The sequence below is a fragment of the Notothenia rossii genome, assembly GCF_949606895.1.
Source record: "Notothenia rossii genome assembly, chromosome: 8".
Lineage (NCBI taxonomy): Eukaryota > Metazoa > Chordata > Actinopteri > Perciformes > Nototheniidae > Notothenia > Notothenia rossii.
This window is the reverse complement of record NC_136906.1, coordinates 82,904,668-82,929,786: the sequence shown is the minus strand read 5'-3', so window position 1 is coordinate 82,929,786 and position 25,119 is coordinate 82,904,668. Positions and strand designations below refer to the sequence as shown.

The 25,119-nt window shown below is 42.3% G+C and overlaps 2 protein-coding genes across 3 annotated transcripts in view; one reads left to right on the top strand and one right to left on the bottom strand.

The window, feature by feature from the left end:
• The window catches only part of cep43 (centrosomal protein 43), a 49,366-nt gene extending 34,516 nt beyond the window's left edge, over nt 1–14,850 (bottom strand). Inside the window, exons 1-2 of one of the 2 annotated variants that reach the window (XM_079644345.1) lie at nt 14,324–14,850; nt 6,314–6,367 (exon numbers count right to left, since the gene is read on the bottom strand). In XM_079644345.1, coding sequence (XP_079500471.1) covers nt 6,314–6,367; nt 14,324–14,407 — 138 coding nt within the window. In that variant the 5' untranslated portion in view covers nt 14,408–14,850. The remainder of the gene's footprint in view (nt 1–6,313; nt 6,368–14,323) is intronic. The other variant, XM_079644344.1, reaches the window with a different exon arrangement.
• Nucleotides 14,851–16,604: 1,754 nt separating this feature from the next.
• Nucleotides 16,605–25,119, top strand: part of mboat2b (membrane bound O-acyltransferase domain containing 2b) — a gene marked incomplete at its 3' end in the record, with an annotated part of 20,605 nt that continues 12,090 nt past the window's right edge. Inside the window, exons 1-4 of the mRNA XM_079645359.1 lie at nt 16,605–16,798; nt 17,742–17,887; nt 19,764–19,841; nt 22,816–22,911. Of these exons, the coding sequence (XP_079501485.1) occupies nt 16,712–16,798; nt 17,742–17,887; nt 19,764–19,841; nt 22,816–22,911 (407 nt within the window). The 5' untranslated portion in view covers nt 16,605–16,711. The remainder of the gene's footprint in view (nt 16,799–17,741; nt 17,888–19,763; nt 19,842–22,815; nt 22,912–25,119) is intronic.

Genomic DNA, 25,119 nt, shown 5'->3' with positions numbered 1-25,119 from the left:
ACTGTTCACTTGTTCTGAGAAACACGTTTAAATAAAGTTATTATTATACTGTTCACTTGTTCTGAGAAACACGTTTAAATAAAGTTATTATTAAACTGTTCACTTGTTCTAGAAACACGTTTAAATAAAGTTATTATTATACTGTTCACTTGTTCTGAGAAACACGTTTAAATAAAGTTATTATTATACTGTTCACTTGTTCTAGAAACACGTTTAAATAAAGTTATTATTATACTGTTCACTTGTTCTGAGAAACACGTTTAAATAAAGTTATTATTATACTGTTCACTTGTTCTAGAAACACGTTTAAATAAAGTTATTATTATACTGTTCACTTGTTCTAGAAACACGTTTAAATAAAGTTATTATTATACTGTTCACTTGTTCTGAGAAACACGTTTAAATAAAGTTATTATTATACTGTTCACTTGTTCTAGAAACACGTTTAAATAAAGTTATTATTATACTGTTCACTTGTTCTAGAAACACGTTTAAATAAAGTTATTATTATACTGTTCACTTGTTCTAGAAACACGTTTAAATAAAGTTATTATTATACTGTTCACTTGTTCTGAGAAACACGTTTAAATAAAGTTATTATTATACTGTTCACTTGTTCTGAGAAACACGTTTAAATAAAGTTATTATTATACTGTTCACTTGTTCTAGAAACACGTTTAAATAAAGTTATTATTATACTGTTCACTTGTTCTGAGAAACACGTTTAAATAAAGTTATTATTATACTGTTCACTTGTTCTAGAAACACGTTTAAATAAAGTTATTATTATACTGTTCACTTGTTCTAGAAACACGTTTAAATAAAGTTATTATTATACTGTTCACTTGTTCTAGAAACACGTTTAAATAAAGTTATTATTATACTGTTCACTTGTTCTAGAAACACGTTTAAATAAAGTTATTATTATACTGTTCACTTGTTCTGAGAAACACGTTTAAATAAAGTTATTATTATACTGTTCACTTGTTCTAGAAACACGTTTAAATAAAGTTATTATTATACTGTTCACTTGTTCTAGAAACACGTTTAAATAAAGTTATTATTATACTGTTCACTTGTTCTAGAAACACGTTTAAATAAAGTTATTATTATACTGTTCACTTGTTCTAGAAACACGTTTAAATAAAGTTATTATTATACTGTTCACTTGTTCTGAGAAACACGTTTAAATAAAGTTATTATTATACTGTTCACTTGTTCTAGAAACACGTTTAAATAAAGTTATTATTATACTGTTCACTTGTTCTGAGAAACACGTTTAAATAAAGTTATTATACTGTTCACTTGTTCTAGAAACACGTTTAAATAAAGTTATTATTATACTGTTCACTTGTTCTAGAAACACGTTTAAATAAAGTTATTATTATACTGTTCACTTGTTCTAGAAACACGTTTAAATAAAGTTATTATTATACTGTTCACTTGTTCTAGAAACACGTTTAAATAAAGTTATTATTATACTGTTCACTTGTTCTAGAAACACGTTTAAATAAAGTTATTATTATACTGTTCACTTGTTCTAGAAACACGTTTAAATAAAGTTATTATTAAACTGTTCACTTGTTCTGAGAAACACGTTTAAATAAAGTTATTATTATACTGTTCACTTGTTCTAGAAACACGTTTAAATAAAGTTATTATTATACTGTTCACTTGTTCTAGAAACACGTTTAAATAAAGTTATTATTATACTGTTCACTTGTTCTGAGAAACACGTTTAAATAAAGTTATTATTATACTGTTCACTTGTTCTGAGAAACACGTTTAAATAAAGTTATTATTATACTGTTCACTTGTTCTAGAAACACGTTTAAATAAAGTTATTATTATACTGTTCACTTGTTCTGAGAAACACGTTTAAATAAAGTTATTATTATACTGTTCACTTGTTCTAGAAACACGTTTAAATAAAGTTATTATTATACTGTTCACTTGTTCTGAGAAACACGTTTAAATAAAGTTATTATTATACTGTTCACTTGTTCTAGAAACACGTTTAAATAAAGTTATTATTATACTGTTCACTTGTTCTAGAAACACGTTTAAATAAAGTTATTATTATACTGTTCACTTGTTCTGAGAAACATGTTTAAATAAAGTTATTATTATACTGTTCACTTGTTCTAGAAACACGTTTAAATAAAGTTATTATTATACTGTTCACTTGTTCTAGAAACACGTTTAAATAAAGTTATTATTATACTGTTCACTTGTTCTAGAAACACGTTTAAATAAAGTTATTATTATACTGTTCACTTGTTCTAGAAACACGTTTAAATAAAGTTATTATTATACTGTTCACTTGTTCTAGAAACACGTTTAAATAAAGTTATTATTATACTGTTCACTTGTTCTAGAAACACGTTTAAATAAAGTTATTATTATACTGTTCACTTGTTCTAGAAACACGTTTAAATAAAGTTATTATTATACTGTTCACTTGTTCTAGAAACACGTTTAAATAAAGTTATTATTATACTGTTCACTTGTTCTGAGAAACACGTTTAAATAAAGTTATTATTATACTGTTCACTTGTTCTAGAAACACGTTTAAATAAAGTTATTATTATACTGTTCACTTGTTCTGAGAAACACGTTTAAATAAAGTTATTATTATACTGTTCACTTGTTCTGAGAAACACGTTTAAATAAAGTTATTATTATACTGTTCACTTGTTCTAGAAACACGTTTAAATAAAGTTATTATTATACTGTTCACTTGTTCTAGAAACACGTTTAAATAAAGTTATTATTATACTGTTCACTTGTTCTAGAAACACGTTTAAATAAAGTTATTATTATACTGTTCACTTGTTCTAGAAACACGTTTAAATAAAGTTATTATTATACTGTTCACTTGTTCTGAGAAACACGTTTAAATAAAGTTATTATTATACTGTTCACTTGTTCTAGAAACACGTTTAAATAAAGTTATTATTATACTGTTCACTTGTTCTGAGAAACACGTTTAAATAAAGTTATTATTATACTGTTCACTTGTTCTGAGAAACACGTTTAAATAAAGTTATTATTATACTGTTCACTTGTTCTAGAAACACGTTTAAATAAAGTTATTATTATACTGTTCACTTGTTCTAGAAACACGTTTAAATAAAGTTATTATTATACTGTTCACTTGTTCTAGAAACACGTTTAAATAAAGTTATTATTATACTGTTCACTTGTTCTAGAAACACGTTTAAATAAAGTTATTATTATACTGTTCACTTGTTCTAGAAACACGTTTAAATAAAGTTATTATTATACTGTTCACTTGTTCTAGAAACACGTTTAAATAAAGTTATTATTATACTGTTCACTTGTTCTAGAAACACGTTTAAATAAAGTTATTATTATACTGTTCACTTGTTCTGAGAAACACGTTTAAATAAAGTTATTATTATACTGTTCACTTGTTCTGAGAAACACGTTTAAATAAAGTTATTATTATACTGTTCACTTGTTCTAGAAACACGTTTAAATAAAGTTATTATTAAACTGTTCACTTGTTCTGAGAAACACGTTTAAATAAAGTTATTATTATACTGTTCACTTGTTCTAGAAACACGTTTAAATAAAGTTATTATTATACTGTTCACTTGTTCTAGAAACACGTTTAAATAAAGTTATTATTATACTGTTCACTTGTTCTAGAAACACGTTTAAATAAAGTTATTATTATACTGTTCACTTGTTCTAGAAACACGTTTAAATAAAGTTATTATTATACTGTTCACTTGTTCTAGAAACACGTTTAAATAAAGTTATTATTATACTGTTCACTTGTTCTGAGAAACACGTTTAAATAAAGTTATTATTATACTGTTCACTTGTTCTAGAAACACGTTTAAATAAAGTTATTATTATACTGTTCACTTGTTCTAGAAACACGTTTAAATAAAGTTATTATTATACTGTTCACTTGTTCTGAGAAACACGTTTAAATAAAGTTATTATTATACTGTTCACTTGTTCTAGAAACACGTTTAAATAAAGTTATTATTATACTGTTCACTTGTTCTGAGAAACACGTTTAAATAAAGTTATTATTATACTGTTCACTTGTTCTGAGAAACACGTTTAAATAAAGTTATTATTATACTGTTCACTTGTTCTGAGAAACACGTTTAAATAAAGTTATTATTATACTGTTCACTTGTTCTGAGAAACACGTTTAAATAAAGTTATTATTATACTGTTCACTTGTTCTAGAAACACGTTTAAATAAAGTTATTATTATACTGTTCACTTGTTCTGAGAAACACGTTTAAATAAAGTTATTATTATACTGTTCACTTGTTCTGAGAAACACGTTTAAATACAGTTATTATTATACTGTTCACTTGTTCTAGAAACACGTTTAAATAAAGTTATTATTATACTGTTCACTTGTTCTAGAAACACGTTTAAATAAAGTTATTATTATACTGTTCACTTGTTCTAGAAACACGTTTAAATAAAGTTATTATTATACTGTTCACTTGTTCTAGAAACACGTTTAAATAAAGTTATTACTATACTGTTCACTTGTTCTGAGAAACACGTTTAAATAAAGTTATTATTATACTGTTCACTTGTTCTAGAAACACGTTTAAATAAAGTTATTATTATACTGTTCACTTGTTCTGAGAAACACGTTTAAATAAAGTTATTATTATACTGTTCACTTGTTCTGAGAAACACGTTTAAATAAAGTTATTACTATACTGTTCACTTGTTCTGAGAAACACGTTTAAATAAAGTTATTATTATACTGTTCACTTGTTCTGAGAAACACGTTTAAATAAAGTTATTATTATACTGTTCACTTGTTCTAGAAACACGTTTAAATAAAGTTATTATTATACTGTTCACTTGTTCTAGAAACACGTTTAAATAAAGTTATTATTATACTGTTCACTTGTTCTAGAAACACGTTTAAATAAAGTTATTATTATACTGTTCACTTGTTCTAGAAACACGTTTAAATAAAGTTATTATTATACTGTTCACTTGTTCTAGAAACACGTTTAAATAAAGTTATTATTATACTGTTCACTTGTTCTGAGAAACACGTTTAAATAAAGTTATTATTATACTGTTCACTTGTTCTAGAAACACGTTTAAATAAAGTTATTATTATACTGTTCACTTGTTCTAGAAACACGTTTAAATAAAGTTATTATTATACTGTTCACTTGTTCTGAGAAACACGTTTAAATAAAGTTATTATTATACTGTTCACTTGTTCTGAGAAACACGTTTAAATAAAGTTATTATTATACTGTTCACTTGTTCTGAGAAACACGTTTAAATAAAGTTATTGTTATACTGTTCACTTGTTCTAGAAACACGTTTAAATAAAGTTATTATTATACTGTTCACTTGTTCTAGAAACACGTTTAAATAAAGTTATTATTATACTGTTCACTTGTTCTGAGAAACACGTTTAAATAAAGTTATTATTATACTGTTCACTTGTTCTAGAAACACGTTTAAATAAAGTTATTATTATACTGTTCACTTGTTCTAGAAACATGTTTAAATAAAGTTATTATTATACTGTTCACTTGTTCTAGAAACACGTTTAAATAAAGTTATTGTTATACTGTTCACTTGTTCTAGAAACACGTTTAAATAAAGTTATTATTATACTGTTCACTTGTTCTAGAAACACGTTTAAATAAAGTTATTATTATACTGTTCACTTGTTCTGAGAAACACGTTTAAATAAAGTTATTATTATACTGTTCACTTGTTCTAGAAACATGTTTAAATAAAGTTATTATTATACTGTTCACTTGTTCTGAGAAACACGTTTAAATAAAGTTATTATTAAACTGTTCACTTGTTCTGAGAAACACGTTTAAATAAAGTTATTATTATACTGTTCACTTGTTCTGAGAAACACGTTTAAATAAAGTTATTATTATACTGTTCACTTGTTCTGAGAAACACGTTTAAATAAAGTTATTATTATACTGTTCACTTGTTCTAGAAACACGTTTAAATAAAGTTATTATTATACTGTTCACTTGTTCTAGAAACACGTTTAAATAAAGTTATTATTATACTGTTCACTTGTTCTGAGAAACACGTTTAAATAAAGTTATTATTATACTGTTCACTTGTTCTGAGAGCCCTCTGGAGAGCGGGGTGTCTGATCAAACATCATTTACCTCATCAGAGAGATTTGACCGGCTTATAGCTGAACTCACGAGGCCATAAACCTCTAGTGAGCGGCCCACCCCTCCCTAAATGTTTCTGTATGTGGCCCTCGGTGAAAAGAGTGAGACCCCTGCTTTAATCCCACCTCCAGTTTGTCCTGCTCCTCCATGGCCAGGAACACAGCTGCCCTCATCTCTGCCTGCAGGCAAACAGGAGAGACATGCTGGGGTCAGACGGGGAACAACGCTGGTCCTCACGGCAAGTTATTTATAATGCACCTTTCAGCACGTGGCGATTCAAAGTGCTTTACAAAGTAAAAACAAAACACATTTAAGAACAAATACAGCATGAATACATTATTAAAAGGCATTTAAAAACAGGCATAAAAAGCAAAGGTAATGAAATAAATAAATAAACACAGCAGGTAGAGAACGACTGAAAGGCGTACAGCAGTGTGAGTCTGAGCAGCTCAGTTGAGAGCAGCGGCACATAGTGTTTCGGTGGACGTGCACGATCTGCTCAGTTTGTTCAGATTGTTGGGGCATAAAAACTAAAAGCTGCTTTTCCATGTTTGGTGGTTATTCTCAGAGCAGAGAGCCGACCCAGAGGACCTGAGACTCCTGATGCTCCATGGTGATGCAGGAGGTCGTCTGTACCTCGGTCCTAAGCCAATCAGTGATCCTCTTTTAGTCTGCAGCTCAGAGAGACACGCTGAGACCCCCAAGGGTTCTGATAGAAGTCTAGAGTAGGGTCTGCAGCTCATAGAGACATGCTGAGACCCCCAAGGGTTCTGATAGAAGTGTAGAGTGGGGTCTGCAGCTCAGAGAGACACGCTGAGACCCCCAAGGGTTCTGATAGAAGTCTAGAGTAGGGTCTGCAGCTCATAGAGACACGCTGAGACCCCCAAGTGTTCTGATAGAAGTCTAGAGTAGGGTCTGCAGCTCATAGAGACACGCTGAGACCCCCAAGGGTTCTGATAGAAGTCTAGAGTAGGGTCTGCAGCTCATAGAGACACGCTGAGACCCCCAAGTGTTCTGATAGAAGTCTAGAGTAGGGTCTGCAGCTCATAGAGACACGCTGAGACCCCCAAGGGTTCTGATAGAAGTCTAGAGTAGGGTCTGCAGCTCATAGAGACACGCTGAGACCCCCAAGGGTTCTGATAGAAGTCTAGAGTAGGGTCTGCAGCTCAGAGAGACATGTGGAGACCCCCAAGGGTTCTGATAGAAGTCTAGAGTGGGGTCTGCAGCTCATAGAGACATGTGGAGACCCCCAAGGGTTCTGATAGAAGTCTAGAGTGGGGTCTGCAGCTCATAGAGACACGCTGAGACCCCCAAGGGTTCTGATAGAAGTCTAGAGTGGGGTCTGCAGCTCAGAGAGACACGCTGAGACCCCCAAGGGTTCTGATAGAAGTCTAGAGTAGGGTCTGCAGCTCATAGAGACACGCTGAGACCCCCAAGGGTTCTGATAGAAGTCTAGAGTAGGGTCTGCAGCTCAGAGAGACATGTGGAGACCCCCAAGGGTTCTGATAGAAGTCTAGAGTAGGGTCTGCAGCTCAGAGAGACACGCTGAGACCCCCAAGGGTTCTGATAGAAGTGTAGAGTGGGGTCTGCAGCTCATAGAGACACGCTGAGACCCCCAAGGGTTCTGATAGAAGTGTAGAGTGGGGTCTGCAGCTCAGAGAGACACGCTGAGACCCCCAAGGGTTCTGATAGAAGTCTAGAGTAGGGTCTGCAGCTCATAGAGACATGTGGAGACCCCCAAGGGTTCTGATAAAAGTGTAGAGTAGGGTCTGCAGCTCAGAGAGACATGTGGAGACCCCCAAGGGTTCTGATAGAAGTCTAGAGTAGGGTCTGCAGCTCAGAGAGACATGTGGAGACCCCCAAGGGTTCTGATAAAAGTGTAGAGTAGGGTCTGCAGCTCATAGAGACACGCTGAGACCCCCAAGGGTTCTGATAGAAGTCTAGAGTAGGGTCTGCAGCTCATAGAGACACGCTGAGACCCCCAAGTGTTCTGATAGAAGTCTAGAGTAGGGTCTGCAGCTCATAGAGACACGCTGAGACCCCCAAGGGTTCTGATAGAAGTCTAGAGTAGGGTCTGCAGCTCATAGAGACACGCTGAGACCCCCAAGGGTTCTGATAGAAGTCTAGAGTAGGGTCTGCAGCTCAGAGAGACATGTGGAGACCCCCAAGGGTTCTGATAGAAGTCTAGAGTAGGGTCTGCAGCTCAGAGAGACATGTGGAGACCCCCAAGGGTTCTGATAAAAGTGTAGAGTAGGGTCTGCAGCTCATAGAGACACGCTGAGACCCCCAAGGGTTCTGATAGAAGTCTAGAGTAGGGTCTGCAGCTCATAGAGACACGCTGAGACCCCCAAGTGTTCTGATAGAAGTCTAGAGTAGGGTCTGCAGCTCATAGAGACACGCTGAGACCCCCAAGGGTTCTGATAGAAGTCTAGAGTAGGGTCTGCAGCTCATAGAGACACGCTGAGACCCCCAAGGGTTCTGATAGAAGTCTAGAGTAGGGTCTGCAGCTCAGAGAGACATGTGGAGACCCCCAAGGGTTCTGATAGAAGTGTAGAGTGGGGTCTGCAGCTCAGAGAGACACGCTGAGACCCCCAAGTGTTCTGATAGAAGTCTAGAGTGGGGTCTGCAGCTCATAGAGACACGCTGAGACCCCCAAGTGTTCTGATAGAAGTCTAGAGTAGGGTCTGCAGCTCAGAGAAACATGTGGAGACCCCCAAGGGTTCTGATAGAAGTCTAGAGTAGGGTCTGCAGCTCATAGAGACATGTGGAGACCCCCAAGGGTTCTGATAGAAGTCTAGAGTAGGGTCTGCAGCTCATAGAGACACGCTGAGACCCCCAAGGGTTCTGATAGAAGTCTAGAGTAGGGTCTGCAGCTCAGAGAAACATGTGGAGACCCCCAAGGGTTCTGATAGAAGTCTAGAGTAGGGTCTGCAGCTCATAGAGACACGCTGAGACCCCCAAGGGTTCTGATAGAAGTCTAGAGTAGGGTCTGCAGCTCATAGAGACACGCTGAGACCCCCAAGGGTTCTGATACAAGTGTAGAGTAGGGTCTGCAGCTCATAGAGACACGCTGAGACCCCCAAGGGTTCTGATAGAAGTCTAGAGTAGGGTCTGCAGCTCATAGAGACACGCTGAGACCCCCAAGGGTTCTGATAGAAGTCTAGAGTAGGGTCTGCAGCTCAGAGACATGTGGAGACCCCCAAGGGTTCTGATAGAAGTCTAGAGTAGGGTCTGCAGCTCAGAGAGACATGTGGAGACCCCCAAGGGTTCTGATAAAAGTGTAGAGTAGGGTCTGCAGCTCATAGAGACACGCTGAGACCCCCAAGGGTTCTGATAGAAGTGTAGAGTGGGGTCTGCAGCTCAGAGAGACACGCTGAGACCCCCAAGGGTTCTGATAGAAGTGTAGAGTGGGGTCTGCAGCTCATAGAGACACGCTGAGACCCCCAAGGGTTCTGATAGAAGTGTAGAGTGGGGTCTGCAGCTCAGAGAGACACGCTGAGACCCCCAAGGGTTCTGATAGAAGTCTAGAGTAGGGTCTGCAGCTCATAGAGACACGCTGAGACCCCCAAGGGTTCTGATAGAAGTCTAGAGTAGGGTCTGCAGCTCAGAGAGACATGTGGAGACCCCCAAGGGTTCTGATAAAAGTGTAGAGTGGGGTCTCCAGCTCATAGAGACATGTGGAGACCCCCAAGGGTTCTGATAAAAGTCTAGAGAAGGGTCTGCAGCTCATAGAGACACGCTGAGACCCCCAAGTGTTCTGATAGAAGTGTAGAGTGGGGTCTGCAGCTCAGAGAGACACGCTGAGACCCCCAAGGGTTCTGATAGAAGTCTAGAGTAGGGTCTGCAGCTCATAGAGACACGCTGAGACCCCCAAGGGTTCTGATAGAAGTCTAGAGTAGGGTCTGCAGCTCAGAGAGACATGTGGAGACCCCCAAGGGTTCTGATAAAAGTGTAGAGTAGGGTCTGCAGCTCATAGAGACATGTGGAGACCCCCAAGGGTTCTGATAGAAGTCTAGAGTAGGGTCTGCAGCTCATAGAGACACGCTGAGACCCCCAAGGGTTCTGATAGAAGTCTAGAGTAGGGTCTGCAGCTCATAGAGACACGCTGAGACCCCCAAGTGTTCTGATAGAAGTCTAGAGTAGGGTCTGCAGCTCATAGAGACACGCTGAGACCCCCAAGGGTTCTGATAGAAGTCTAGAGTAGGGTCTGCAGCTCATAGAGACACGCTGAGACCCCCAAGGGTTCTGATAGAAGTCTAGAGTGGGGTCTGCAGCTCAGAGAGACATGTGGAGACCCCCAAGGGTTCTGATAGAAGTGTAGAGTGGGGTCTGCAGCTCAGAGAGACACGCTGAGACCCCCAAGTTTTCTGATAGAAGTCTAGAGTGGGGTCTGCAGCTCATAGAGACACGCTGAGACCCCCAAGTGTTCTGATAGAAGTCTAGAGTAGGGTCTGCAGCTCATAGAGACACGCTGAGACCCCCAAGTGTTCTGATAGAAGTCTAGAGTAGGGTCTGCAGCTCATAGAGACACGCTGAGACCCCCAAGGGTTCTGATAGAAGTGTAGAGTGGGGTCTGCAGCTCATAGAGACACGCTGAGACCCCCAAGGGTTCTGATACAAGTGTAGAGTGGGGTCTGCAGCTCATAGAGACACGCTGAGACCCCCAAGGGTTCTGATAGAAGTCTAGAGTAGGGTCTGCAGCTCATAGAGACACGCTGAGACCCCCAAGGGTTCTGATACAAGTGTAGAGTAGGGTCTGCAGCTCATAGAGACACGCTGAGACCCCCAAGGGTTCTGATAGAAGTCTAGAGTAGGGTCTGCAGCTCAGAGACATGTGGAGACCCCCAAGGGTTCTGATAGAAGTCTAGAGTAGGGTCTGCAGCTCAGAGAGACACGCTGAGACCCCCAAGTGTTCTGATAGAAGTCTAGAGTAGGGTCTGCAGCTCATAGAGACACGCTGAGACCCCCAAGGGTTCTGATAGAAGTGTAGAGTGGGGTCTGCAGCTCATAGAGACACGCTGAGACCCCCAAGGGTTCTGATAGAAGTCTAGAGTAGGGTCTGCAGCTCAGAGAAACATGTGGAGACCCCCAAGGGTTCTGATAGAAGTCTAGAGTAGGGTCTGCAGCTCATAGAGACACGCTGAGACCCCCAAGGGTTCTGATAGAAGTCTAGAGTAGGGTCTGCAGCTCATAGAGACACGCTGAGACCCCCAAGGGTTCTGATACAAGTGTAGAGTGGGGTCTGCAGCTCATAGAGACACGCTGAGACCCCCAAGGGTTCTGATAGAAGTCTAGAGTAGGGTCTGCAGCTCAGAGACATGTGGAGACCCCCAAGGGTTCTGATAGAAGTCTAGAGTAGGGTCTGCAGCTCAGAGAGTGGAGACCCCCAAGGGTTCTGATAGAAGTCTAGAGTAGGGTCTGCAGCTCAGAGAGACATGTGGAGACCCCCAAGGGTTCTGATAGAAGTCTAGAGTAGGGTCTGCAGCTCAGAGAGACATGTGGAGACCCCCAAGGGTTCTGATAGAAGTCTAGAGTGGGGTCTGCAGCTCATAGAGACATGTTGAGACCCCCAAGGGTTCTGATAGAAGTCTAGAGTGGGGTCTGCAGCTCAGAGAGACATGTGGAGACCCCCAAGGGTTCTGATAGAACTCTAGAGTGGGGTCTGCAGCTCATAGAGACACGCTGAGACCCCCAAGGGTTCTGATAGAAGTCTAGAGTGGTGTCTGCAGCTCAGAGAGACATGTGGAGACCCCCAAGGGTTCTGATAGAAGTCTAGAGTAGGGTCTGCAGCTCAGAGAGACACGCTGAGACCCCCAAGGGTTCTGATAGAAGTGTAGAGTGGGGTCTGCAGCTCATAGAGACACGCTGAGACCCCCAAGGGTTCTGATAGAAGTGTAGAGTGGGGTCTGCAGCTCATAGAGACATGTGGAGAGCCCCAAGGGTTCTGATAGAAGTATAGAGTAGGGTCTGCAGCTCAGAGAGACACGCTGAGACCCCCAAGGGTTCTGATAGAAGTCTAGAGTAGGGTCTGCAGCTCAGAGAGACATGTTGAGACCCAAAGTGTTCTGATAGAAGTCTAGAGTAGGGTCTGCAGCTCATAGAGACATGTGGAGACCCCCAAGGGTTCTGATAGAAGTCTAGAGTAGGGTCTGCAGCTCATAGAGACACGCTGAGACCCCCAAGGGTTCTGATAGAAGTCTAGAGTAGGGTCTGCAGCTCATAGAGACACGCTGAGACCCCCAAGGGTTCTGATAGAAGTCTAGAGTAGGGTCTGCAGCTCAGAGAGACATGTGGAGACCCCCAAGGGTTCTGATAGAAGTCTAGAGTGGGGTCTGCAGCTCATAGAGACACGCTGAGACCCCCAAGGGTTCTGATAGAAGTCTAGAGTGGGGTCTGCAGCTCAGAGAGACATGTTGAGACCCCCAAGGGTTCTGATAGAAGTCTAGAGTAGGGTCTGCAGCTCAGAGAGACACGCTGAGACCCCCAAGTGTTCTGATAGAAGTCTAGAGTGGGGTCTGCAGCTCATAGAGACACGCTGAGACCCCCAAGGGTTCTGATAGAAGTCTAGAGTAGGGTCTGCAGCTCATAGAGACATGTGGAGACCCCCAAAGGTTCTGATAGAAGTCTAGAGTAGGGTCTGCAGCTCAGAGAGACATGTGGAGACCCCCAAGGGTTCTGATAGAAGTCTAGAGTGGGGTCTGCAGCTCATAGAGACACGCTGAGACCCCCAAGGGTTCTGATAGAAGTGTAGAGTGGGGTCTGCAGCTCATAGAGACACGCTGAGACCCCCAAGGGTTCTGATAGAAGTGTAGAGTGGGGTCTGCAGCTCAGAGAGACATGTTGAGACCCCCAAGGGTTCTGATAGAAGTCTAGAGTAGGGTCTGCAGCTCAGAGAGACATGTGGAGACCCCCAAGGGTTCTGATAGAAGTCTAGAGTGGGGTCTGCAGCTCAGAGAGACACGCTGAGACCCCCAAGGGTTCTGATAGAAGTGTAGAGTAGGGTCTGCAGCTCATAGAGACACGCTGAGACCCCCAAGTGTTCTGATAGACGTGTAGAGTAGGGTCTGCAGCTCATAGAGACACGCTGAGACCCCCAAGTGTTCTGATAGAAGTCTAGAGTAGGGTCTAAAGCTCAGAGAGACACGCTGAGACCCCCAAGGGTTCTGATAGAAGTGTAGAGTAGGGTCTGCAGCTCATAGAGACACGCTGAGACCCCCAAGTGTTCTGATAGAAGTCTAGAGTAGGGTCTAAAGCTCAGAGAGACACGCTGAGACCCCCAAGGGTTCTGATAGAAGTGTAGAGTAGGGTCTGCAGCTCATAGAGACACGCTGAGACCCCCAAGGGTTCTGATAGAAGTCTAGAGTGGGGTCTAAAGCTCATAGAGACACGCTGAGACCCCCAAGGGTTCTGATAGAAGTCTAGAGTGGGGTCTAAAGCTCATAGAGACACGCTGAGACCCCCAAGGGTTCTGATAGAAGTCTAGAGTAGGGTCTAAAGCTCATAGAGACATGTGGAGACCCCCAAGGGTTCTGATAGACGTGTAGAGTAGGGTCTGCAGCTCATAGAGACTAATGGATGCTAACCTGCAGATGTTGGGACATTTACACAGTTAGCATCAGTTGAGTTAATTAGCATTACAGCTGGTGGACAATAGTTAGAACATGTCTTGACAGATTTGGACAGTTGAGTCCATTTCTGACATTTCCAGGATCAACAAAGGCAGTTTTAATCAGAAAGAGGTCATATCTGTTCTCTCTGTGGACTGATCCTGATGCCTTTTGGGTCGATTAGGAAGATTTAGAGGACTCTGGATCATCTGGATTGGACAGACTGCTTATTTATTTGAATATAAATTGTCCACAGTAGAGGTAGTAATGTTCATCTCTGTATCCAATGGTCCAACAGTCAGATATCCAGTCCGCAGAGGGAACAGAAGTGTTCTCTTTCTGGTTAAATGTGTCATGTTTTATCCTGAAAATAGAATCTACTTCGTGGTTTCTCAACATGTCCGGGTTCCCAGCAGGACTCTGGGCAGTGAATAGATGCTAACATTAGCCTAGCGCTGCTAGCCGGTATATCACATACATAGACCGGATATAAAGATATAATATAAAGAGCTGTATTAACAGGAGGACCTTGAGCTTGTTGAGCAGACCGTTGTTCTCCAGGTTCTGGATCAGAAGGTCCCGCAGCTCCGTGTCGTCCTCTGTGGCCGACATGATGACAGCTAACTGCTAACTGCTAACAAACCAAAACAAACCTTCTGCTTCCGGTTTACTGCGGCCTATTGCTTAAAGGTGCAATACCGCCCCCTCTGGATCTGTGTACTTCTACTTCTACTGGAGTACAACATCTGTATACTACTAAAGTACAAGACCTGAGTACTTCTACTTTTACTCAAGCACAAGATCTGTGTACCTCTTGTATGCACTACATCAGGCCTATTCAACTGGCGGCCCGCGGGCCAGATGCGGCCCAGAACCAACTCCCGAGTGGCCCAGCCTCCCGTAGCCAAATTCCTACACTAGTACAGACCATGAACGCAACACTCCGCGTTGCATAGAAACCACCAAACCACAACGCAGCACGTTTTTTGAAAGTGCATCTAGTGGTGCTAGTAACGGTGGTCCTATGATAGCAACTCTAAAACATGTCTCTCTCAACTCTGAAGCGTAAACAGAGACAAACCGGTCATTGATCTTGTGGAGCAGATCCAAGTCAAGCTGGACCTTTTCGCGACCGACTTGAGCACGGGTCGGATACTGCATTTTCCGACGCTCCCCAAACACATCACATCTCCGGCACAAATCACGGATGGGATGACAGATTTCATTGCGAGGTTGAAAGAGAACTTTGCCGGTCGATTGGATGGGCTTGCTCTGCCCACAGAGGTGATGGGCTTTGCCAGAGACCCCTTCACTGTTGCAATAGAGGGGGACGTATCAACCAGAGCAAAGGAAGTGGTCCCCTCCCCTGCATTGACAAGAGGAAATATACACTGGAGCTTATTGACATGCAGCGCACTAACGGGGCAGCGAAGTTTTGGAGTGATGTCAAAAAACAGCAGTTCCCTAACGTTCAGAAAGTAGCGATCTGTGTGCTCAGTATGTTTGGATCAACATACACATGTGAATCAAGCTTTTCACACATGAACTCAATCAAAAGTAGCACTCGCTGCTCCCTGACTGACAGCACTCTTCACCAATGTCTTAGGATTGCATTGACATCCTATGAGCCAAAAATCACTGCTCTTGTTCAAAACTAAAAATGTCCCTTCTCCCATTGAGAAAGTCAGCGATGACAAATCACAAATGAGGTGATAGTAAGCACCTAGTTTACTATAGTAGACGTGTAGTGTAGTATTCATTCATATAGTTACCCGTATCCCTTGTTATGGGTTTGTGCACTGAAGGGTTTGACAGTTCTTTCTGTATTCATTTAAATGCACTTTGTAATGTGTCTGGGTCAAATGTGACCAAAACGTATGATTTTTTTGTTATTACTTGAAAGTGAAAAAACAGTATTGCTACAGTACTACCTCTTTGTGTTGCTTTGGAGCTCTTTAGCTGTTTGTTTTGTATGTGAGGACATTTATTAAGACTGCTATTATTGGATTCAGTAAATGCACTTTGTGATGTGCCTGGTTCAAAAAAAATAACCTGAATATTTGAATTCTAAAGCAAACAAATGGAATGCTATAACTGTGCACTTTTTTTTCAGATTCTGTTAAATTAATGCTAATTAGTTGTGTTTTTATGCACTTTTTGACCTACCTTTGTGAGATGAACAATGAATAAAAATTGCATGTTTTTCATCGCAGTAATATGTGTTGGTTTAAAATGTGTCACTACCCGCTTTTTACAGGCCGCTGAATGTCTGGCCCAGCTGAATTTTGTAGTTATAAAATCTGGCCCAACTGAATGTGTAGTTGAATAGCCCTGCACTACATGTTTACAACAGCAGAGGAGAATAGACCTACTTATTAAAAAGTATGCACACATTATTAAAAATAAAAGAACACAATAAGAACACCATGCGGAAGAAAGTTACCAATAAAGAAGTAGCTGTACTGTACTGAGAGAAAAAGTGAGGAGGAGGAGGAGGAGGAGGAGGAGGATGATGATGATGATGATGATGATGATGATGATGATGATGATGATGATGATGATGATGATGATGATGATGATGATGATGATTGATGATGTTACTGCATCTGTATTTCGCCTACGAATAATATGAAGAAGATGGATGTGATGGGGTACAGACAGACTGAAGAGGAGGAAGAGGGGGAGGAAGAGGAGGAGGAAGAAGAGGAAGCAGCATCATCAGTCGGATAGACTGAGGAAGAAGAGAAGGAGGAAGAGGAGGAAGCAGCATCGTCAGTCGGATAGACTGAGGAAGAGGAGAAGGAGGAAGAGGAGGAAGCAGCATCATCAGTCGGACTGCCGGCGGATCACGGAGCCTCCTCTCCCGCCTGTGAGCTCCTCCTGCCGGACCCAGAGGAGCCGCAGCCCCGCAGAGCCATGGAGGAGGAGAGCAGACTCACCTCCTGCACCGGGTCCAGCCTCCTGCAGCCACTCAGCGACATCACCAGCCTGCCTCTGGACCAGGTAACCGGGGGGAGAGGGGAGGGGAGGCCGGGGGGAGAGGAGGGGAGGCCGGGGGTCGGAGCACCGGGGAGAGAGACACTCAGAGTGGGGAGAGAGGGGAGGAGAGGCCGGGGGGAGGGACACTCAAAGCGGGGAGAGAGGAGAGGAGAGGCCGGGGAGAGGGACTCTCAAAGCGGGGAGAGAGGAGGGGAGAGGGCGGGGAGAGAGGAGGGAAGACAGGAGGGGAGATGCCGGGGAGAGAGACACTCAAAGCGGGGAGAGAGGAGGGGAGAGGCCGGGGAGAGAGGAGGGGAGGCCGGGGGTCTGAGCACCGGGGAGAGAGGCACTCAGAGCGGGGAGAGAGGAGAGGAGAGGCCGGGGAGAGGGACACTCAGAGCGGGGAGAGAGGAGGGGAGGCCGGGGGTCTGAGCACCGGGGAGAGAGGCACTCAGAGCGGGGAGAGAGGAGAGGAGGGACCGGGGAGAGAGGAAGGGAGGCCGGGGGTCTCAGCTCCGAGGAGAGGCAGTCTCTCTTTATTCAGACCCGCGTTTGGAGACAATAACCTGAAGCAGAATTCCTTCATGCGGCGTCCCTCTGAGGAGACGCGTTACAGGCTATAAAGCGAAGGCTATTTAAATACATGTTTTACAGAAGTACACATTCAGGGAGAAGCAGCATGGCGTGTGGTAGATAGCGGGAATGGTTATTGCAAATCATAATAATAACAATATTATACTGGAGGCATACTAATCTTTTTTTAAACATTGAAAAATATTACATTTTTGGGGCTTTTTAAATATAATTTTCCACTGAAACTTTTTTTTTGCATAATCTCGCAATGTTTTCCTCAATATTTTTGGAATTGACTCATGATCTGTGGGATGAAGCTGTCTCTGAGTCTGGAGCCTTTAGACCTGATTCTTTTAGAGCGGATGCAGGCGTTACTCTGCTCTGTGTCTGGCAGGTGAACTTCGTGGCGTGTCAGCTGTGTGCGCTGCTGTCGGCCTTCTGGTTCCGTCTCTTCCTTCCTCCCAGCAACACCAGGCCCTTCACCAGACACCTGGTGGCCACCGGGCTGGGACTCTACTTCGCTTTCTTCTGCTTCGGATGGTGAGGGAAACACTGTGGTTAAACAAAGAGGAGAATAAGGGGGGGGGGTACCCTGGTTGCTGATTGGCTAATGGTTACACAAGACAAAACATCGTTATGACATCATAAAAATCTGATCAGCTCATTTTCAGACAGGTTTTTAGAAATGGATCAAAAAGAGAGAGAATCTCAGAGGGGACACATGTTGATGTAGAAGAGACATGGAGAAGAGGGGACACATGTTGATGTAGAGAGACATGGAGAAGAGGGGACACATGTTGATGTAGAGAGACATGAAGAAGAGAGGACACATGTTGATGTAGAAGAGACATGGAGAAGAGGGGACACATGTTGATGTAGAGAGACATGGAGAAGAGGGGACACATGTTGATGTAGAGAGACATGAAGAAGAGGGGACACATGTTGATGTAGAAGAGACATGAAGAAGAGGGGACACATGTTGATGTAGAAGAGACATGAAGAAGAGGGGACACATGTTGATGTAGAAGAGACATGAAGAAGAGGGGACACATGTTGATGTAGAAGAGACATGAAGAAGAGAGGACACATGTTGATGTGGAAGAGACATGAAGAAGAGGGGACACATGTTGATGTAGAAGAGACATGGAGAAGAGGGGACACATGTTGATGTAGAAGAGACATGAAGAAGAGGGGACACATGTTGATGTAGAAGAGACATGAAGAAGAGGGGACACATGTTGATGTAGAAGAGACATGAAGAAGAGGGGACACATGTTGATGTAGAAGAGACATGGAGAAGAGGGGACACATGTTGATGTAGAAGAGACATGAAGAAGAGAGGACACATGTTGATGTAGAAGAGACATGAAGAAGAGGGGACACATGTTGATGTAGAAGAGTCATGTAGAAGAGGAGACACATGTTGATGTAGAAGAGACATGAAGAAGAGGGGACACGTGTTGATGTAGAAGAGACATGTAGAAGAGGGGACACATGTTGATGTAGAAGAGTCATGTAGAAGAGGAGACACATGTTGATGTAGAAGAGACATGGAGAAGAGGGGACACATGTTGATGTAGAAGAGACATGAAGAAGAGGGGACACATGTTGATGTAGAAGAGACATGAAGAAGAGAGGACACATGTTGATGTAGAAGAGACATGTAGAAGAGGGCACACATGTTGATGTAGAAGAGACATGAAGAAGAGGGCACACATGTTGATGTAGAAGAGACATGGAGAAGAGGGGACACATGTTGATGTAGAAGAGACATGGAGAAGAGGGGACACATGTTGATGTAGAAGAGACATGGACAAGAGGGAACACATGTTGATGTAGAAGAGACATGAAGAAGAGGGGACACGTGTTGATGAAGAAGAGACATGGAGAAGAGGGGACACATGTTGATGTAGAAGAGACATGAAGAAGAGGGGACACATGTTGATGTAGAAGAGACATGAAGAAGAGGGGACACATGTTGATGTAGAAGAGACATGAAGAAGAGGGGACACATGTTGATGTAGAAGAGACATGGAGAAGAGGGGACACATGTTGATGTAGAAGAGACATGGACAAGAGGGAACACATGTTGATGTAGAAGAGACATGAAGAAGAGGGGACACATGTTGATGTAGAAGAGACATGAAGAAGAGGGGACACATGTTGATGTAGAAGAGTCATGGAGAAGAGGGGACACATGTTGATGTAGAAGAGACATGAAGAAGAGGGGACACATGTTGATGAAGAAGAGACATGGAGAAGAGGGGACACATGTTGATGTAGAAGAGACATGGAGAAGAGGAATAGGTGTCCTTTAAAGGTGTCTCTTATAAACAGGATATGATGTTGCTGCATTGTTGTAATTCCCACATCTACTCTTTAGCTGCTCTGAGAGTGACTTCCTGTTTGTGTGCAGGTACGCACTTCACTTCCTGTTGCAGAGCGGACTCACCTACGTCATCATGTTGCTGACCGGAGCCCAGCACATGCACAAGTGAGACAAACACACACCTGTTACCTGACTCGTGGTAAGCTCCTCCCACCTGTTACCTGACTCGTGGTAAACGCCTCCCACCTGTTACCTGACTCGTGGTAAGCTCCTCCCACCTGTTACCTGACTCGTGGTAAGCTCCTCCCACCTGTTACCTGACTCGTGGTAAACGCCTCCCACCTGTTACCTGACTCGTGGTAAGCTCCTCCCACCTGTTACCTGACTCGTGGTAAACGCCTCCCACTTGTTACCTGACTCGTGGTAAGCTCCTCCCGCCTGTTACCTGACTTGTGGTAAGCTCCTCCCGCCTGTTACCTGACTTGTGGTAAGCTCCTCCCACCTGTTACCTGACTTGTGGTAAGCTCCTCCCACCTGTTACCTGACTCGTTGTAAGCTCCTCCCACCTGTTACCTGACTCGTGGTAAGCTCCTCCCACCTGTTACCTGACTCGTGGTACGAGTACAACATGTATAAACAGATTAAACATTTATAGTTTAAACTCAAATAGTATTCAGACAAATATCCTGTGAGGAAGCTTTGAAAGGCGCCGGTATACCTGACATGTTTTATGAAAACCCCAGACTCAGGGACAGGTCCCTCCCTCAGGGCATCAGACTGCTAAACACCTGAACTCTGAAGAACATCCAGAACATTCATCTGGCTGCTAACTATGTCTCTATATCTCAGACTCTTCTGGCACTATTTCTATTCTATTTCTATTCTATTTCTATTCTATTTCTATTCTATTTCTATTTCTATTCTATTTCTATTCTATTTCTATTCTATTTCTATTCTATGTCTATTCTATTTCTATTTCTATTCTATTTCTATTCTATTTCTATTCTATTTCTATTCTATTTCTATTTCTATTCTATTTCTATTCTATTTCTATTTCTATTCTATTTCTATTCTATTTCTATTCTATTTCTATTTCTATTCTATTTCTATTCTATTTCTATTTCTATTCTATTTCTATTCTATTTCTATTCTCTATTTCTATTTTATTTCTATTTCTATTCTATTTCTATTCTATGTCTATTCTATTTCTATTCTATTTCTATTTCTATTCTATTTATATTCTATTTCTATTTCTATTCTATTTCTATTCTATTTCTATTTCTATTTCTATTCTATTTCTATTCTATGTCTATTCTATTTCTATTTCTATTCTATTTCTATTCTATTTCTATTTCTATTCTATTTCTATTCTATTTCTATTCTCTATTTATATTCTATTTATATTCTATTTCTATTTCTATTCTATTTCTATTCTATTTCTATTCTATTTCTATTTCTATTACTATTCTATTTCTATTCTATGTCTATTCTATTTCTATTTCTATTCTATTTCTATGTCTATTCTATTTCTATTTCTATTCTATTTCTATTCTATTTCTATTCCTATTCTATTTCTATTCTATTTCTATTTCTATTTCTATTCTATTTCTATTCTATTTCTATTCTATTTCTATTCTATTTCTATTTCTATTCTATTTCTATTCTATTTCTATTTCTATTTCTATTCTATTTCTATTCTATGTCTATTCTATTTCTATTTCTATTCTATTTCTATTTCTATTTCTATTCTATTTCTATTCTATTTCTATTCTATTTCTATTCTATTTCTATTTCTATTCTATTTCTATTTCTATTTCTATTCTATTTCTATTCTATGTCTATTCTATTTCTATTTCTATTCTATTTCTATGTCTATTCTATTTCTATTTCTATTCTATTTCTATTCTATTTCTATTCTATTTCTATTTCTATTCTATTTCTATTCTATTTCTATTTCTATTTCTATTCTATTTCTATTCTATTTCTATTCTATTTATATTCTATTTCTATTTCTATTCTATTTCTATTCTATTTCTATTTCTATTTCTATTCTATTTCTATTCTATGTCTATTCTATTTCTATTTCTATTCTATTTCTATTCTATTTCTATTTCTATTCTATTTCTATTCTATTTCTATTTCTATTCTATTTATATTCTATTTATATTCTCTATTTATATTCTATTTCTATTCTATTTCTATTTCTATTCTATTTCTATTCTATTTCTATTCTATTTCTATTTCTATTACTATTCTATTTCTATTCTATGTCTATTCTATTTCTATTTCTATTCTATTTCTATGTCTATTCTATTTCTATTTCTATTCTATTTCTATTCTATTTCTATTCTATTTCTATTTCTATTCTATTTCTATTCTATTTCTATTTCTATTTCTATTCTATTTCTATTTCTATTCTATTTCTATTCTCGTTCTATTTACTTTCACACCTCACTCTGTTGCACTGTTTGATGTCCTGTGTCCATGTTGCTCTGCTGGAGGAGGCTTCAGTCCCTCAGTCACATGTCTCCTAGCTGCTGAGCTCATGGTGAGACAGACTTGTCTCTTTACCCTTGACCCCCTGTGGTGTCCAGGTCCTGCCTGCTGGAGGAGGCTTCAGTCCCTCAGTCACATGTCTCCTAGCTGCTGAGCTCATGGTGAGACAGACTTGTCTCTTTACCCTTGACCCCCTGTGGTGTCCAGGTCCTGCCTGCTGGAGGAGGCTTCAGTCCCTCAGTCACATGTCTCCTAGCTGCTGAGCTCATGGTGAGAGAGACTTGTCTCTTTACCCTTGACCCCCTGTGGTGTCCAGGTCCTGCCTGCTGGAGGAGGCTTCAGTCCCTCAGTCACATGTCTCCTAGCTGCTGAGCTCATGGTGAGAGAGACTTGTCTCTTTACCCTTGACCCCCTGTGGTGTCCAGGTCCTGCCTGCTGGAGGAGGCTTCAGTCCCTCAGTCACATGTCTCCTAGCTGCTGAGCTCATGGTGAGAGAGACTTGTCTCTTTACCCTTGACCCCCTGTGGTGTCCAGGTCCTGCCTGCTGGAGGAGGCTTCAGTCCCTCAGTCACATGTCTCCTAGCTGCTGAGCTCATGGTGAGACAGACTTGTCTCTTTACCCTTGACCCCCTGTGGTGTCCAGGTCCTGCCTGCTGGTGGCGCTCAGCTACCTGAGTCTGTGTCAGATCAGCCGCGTCTACGTCTTCGATTACGGCATGTACTCTGCTGACTTCACCGGGTGAGACCCCCCTCACACACACTGTCCCCCCCTCACACACTGTCCCCCTCACACACACTGTCCCCCCTCACACACACTGTCCCCCTCACACACACTGTCCCCCCCACACACACTGTCCCCCTCACACACACTGTCCCCCCTCACACACACTGTCCCCCTCACACACACTGTCCCCTCACACACACTGTCCCCCTCACACACACTGTCCCCCCCACACACACTGTCCCCCTCACACACACTGTCCCCCTCTCACACAATGTCCCCCTCACACACACTGTCCCCATCACACACACTGTCCCCCCCACACACACTGTCCCCCCCACACACACTGTCCCCCTCACACACACTGTCCCCATCACACACACTGTCCCCATCTCACACACTGTCCCACTCACACACACTGTCCCCCTCACACAGACTGTCCCCCTCACACACACTGTCCCCCTCTCACACACTGTCCCCCTCACACACACTGTCCCCCTCTCACACACTGTCCCCCTCTCACACACTGTCCCCCTCTCACATACTGTCCCCATCACACACACTGTCTCCATCACACACACACTGTCCCCATCACACACACACACTGTCCCCCTCACACACACTGTCCCCCTCTCACACACTGTCCCCCCCACACACACTGTCCCCATCACACACACTGTCCCCCTCTCACACACTGTCCCCCTCTCACACACTGTCCCCATCACACACACTGTCCCCATCACACACACTGTCCCCATCACACACACACTGTCCCCATCACACACACACACTGTCCCCATCACACACACTGTCCCCATCACACACACACTGTCCCCATCACACACACACTGTCCCCATCACACACACACACTGTCCCCATCACACACACTGTCCCCATCACACACACACTGTCCCCATCACACACACACTGTCCCCATCACACACACACTGTCCCAATCACACACACTGTCCCCATCACACACAAACTGTCCCCATCACACACACTGTCCCCATCACACACACACTGTCCCCATCACACACACACTGTCCCCATCACACACACTGTCCCCATCACACACACACTGTCCCCATCACACACACTGTCCCCATCACACACACACTGTCCCCATCACACACACTGTCCCCATCACACACACACTGTCCCCATCACACACACACTGTCCCCATCACACACACTGTCCCCATCACACACACTGTCCACATCACACACACTGTCCACATCACACACACTGTCCCCATCACACACACACTGTCCCCATCACACACACACTGTCCCCATCACACACACTGTCCCCATCACACACACTGTCCCCATCACACACACACTGTCCCCATCACACACACACTGTCCCCATCACACACACTGTCCCCATCACACACACTGTCCACATCACACACACTGTCCCCATCACACACACTGTCCCCATCACACACACACTGTCCCCATCACACACACACTGTCCCCATCACACACACTGTCCCCATCACACACACTGTCCACATCACACACACTCTCCACATCACACACACTGTCCCCATCACACACACTGTCCCCATCACACACACTGTCCCCATCACACACACTGTCCCCATCACACACACTGTCCACATCACACACACTGTCCACATCACACACACTGTCCACATCACACACACTGTCCCCATCACACACACTGTCCCCATCACACACACTGTCCACATCACACACACTGTCCCCATCACACACACACTGTCCCCATCACACACACACACTGTCCCCATCACACACACACACTGTCCCCATCACACACACACTGTCCCCATCACACACACACTGTCCCCATCACACACACTGTCCCCATCACACACACACTGTCCCCATCACACACACACTGTCCCCATCACACACACTGTCCCCATCACACACACTGTCCCCATCACACACAAACTGTCCCCATCACACACACTGTCCCCATCACACACACACTGTCCCCATCACACACACACTGTCCCCATCACACACACTGTCCCCATCACACACACACTGTCCCCATCACACACACTGTCCCCATCACACACACTGTCCCCATCACACACACACTGTCCCCATCACACACACACTGTCCCCATCACACACACTGTCCCCATCACACACACTGTCCACATCACACACACTGTCCCCATCACACACACTGTCCACATCACACACACTGTCCACATCACACA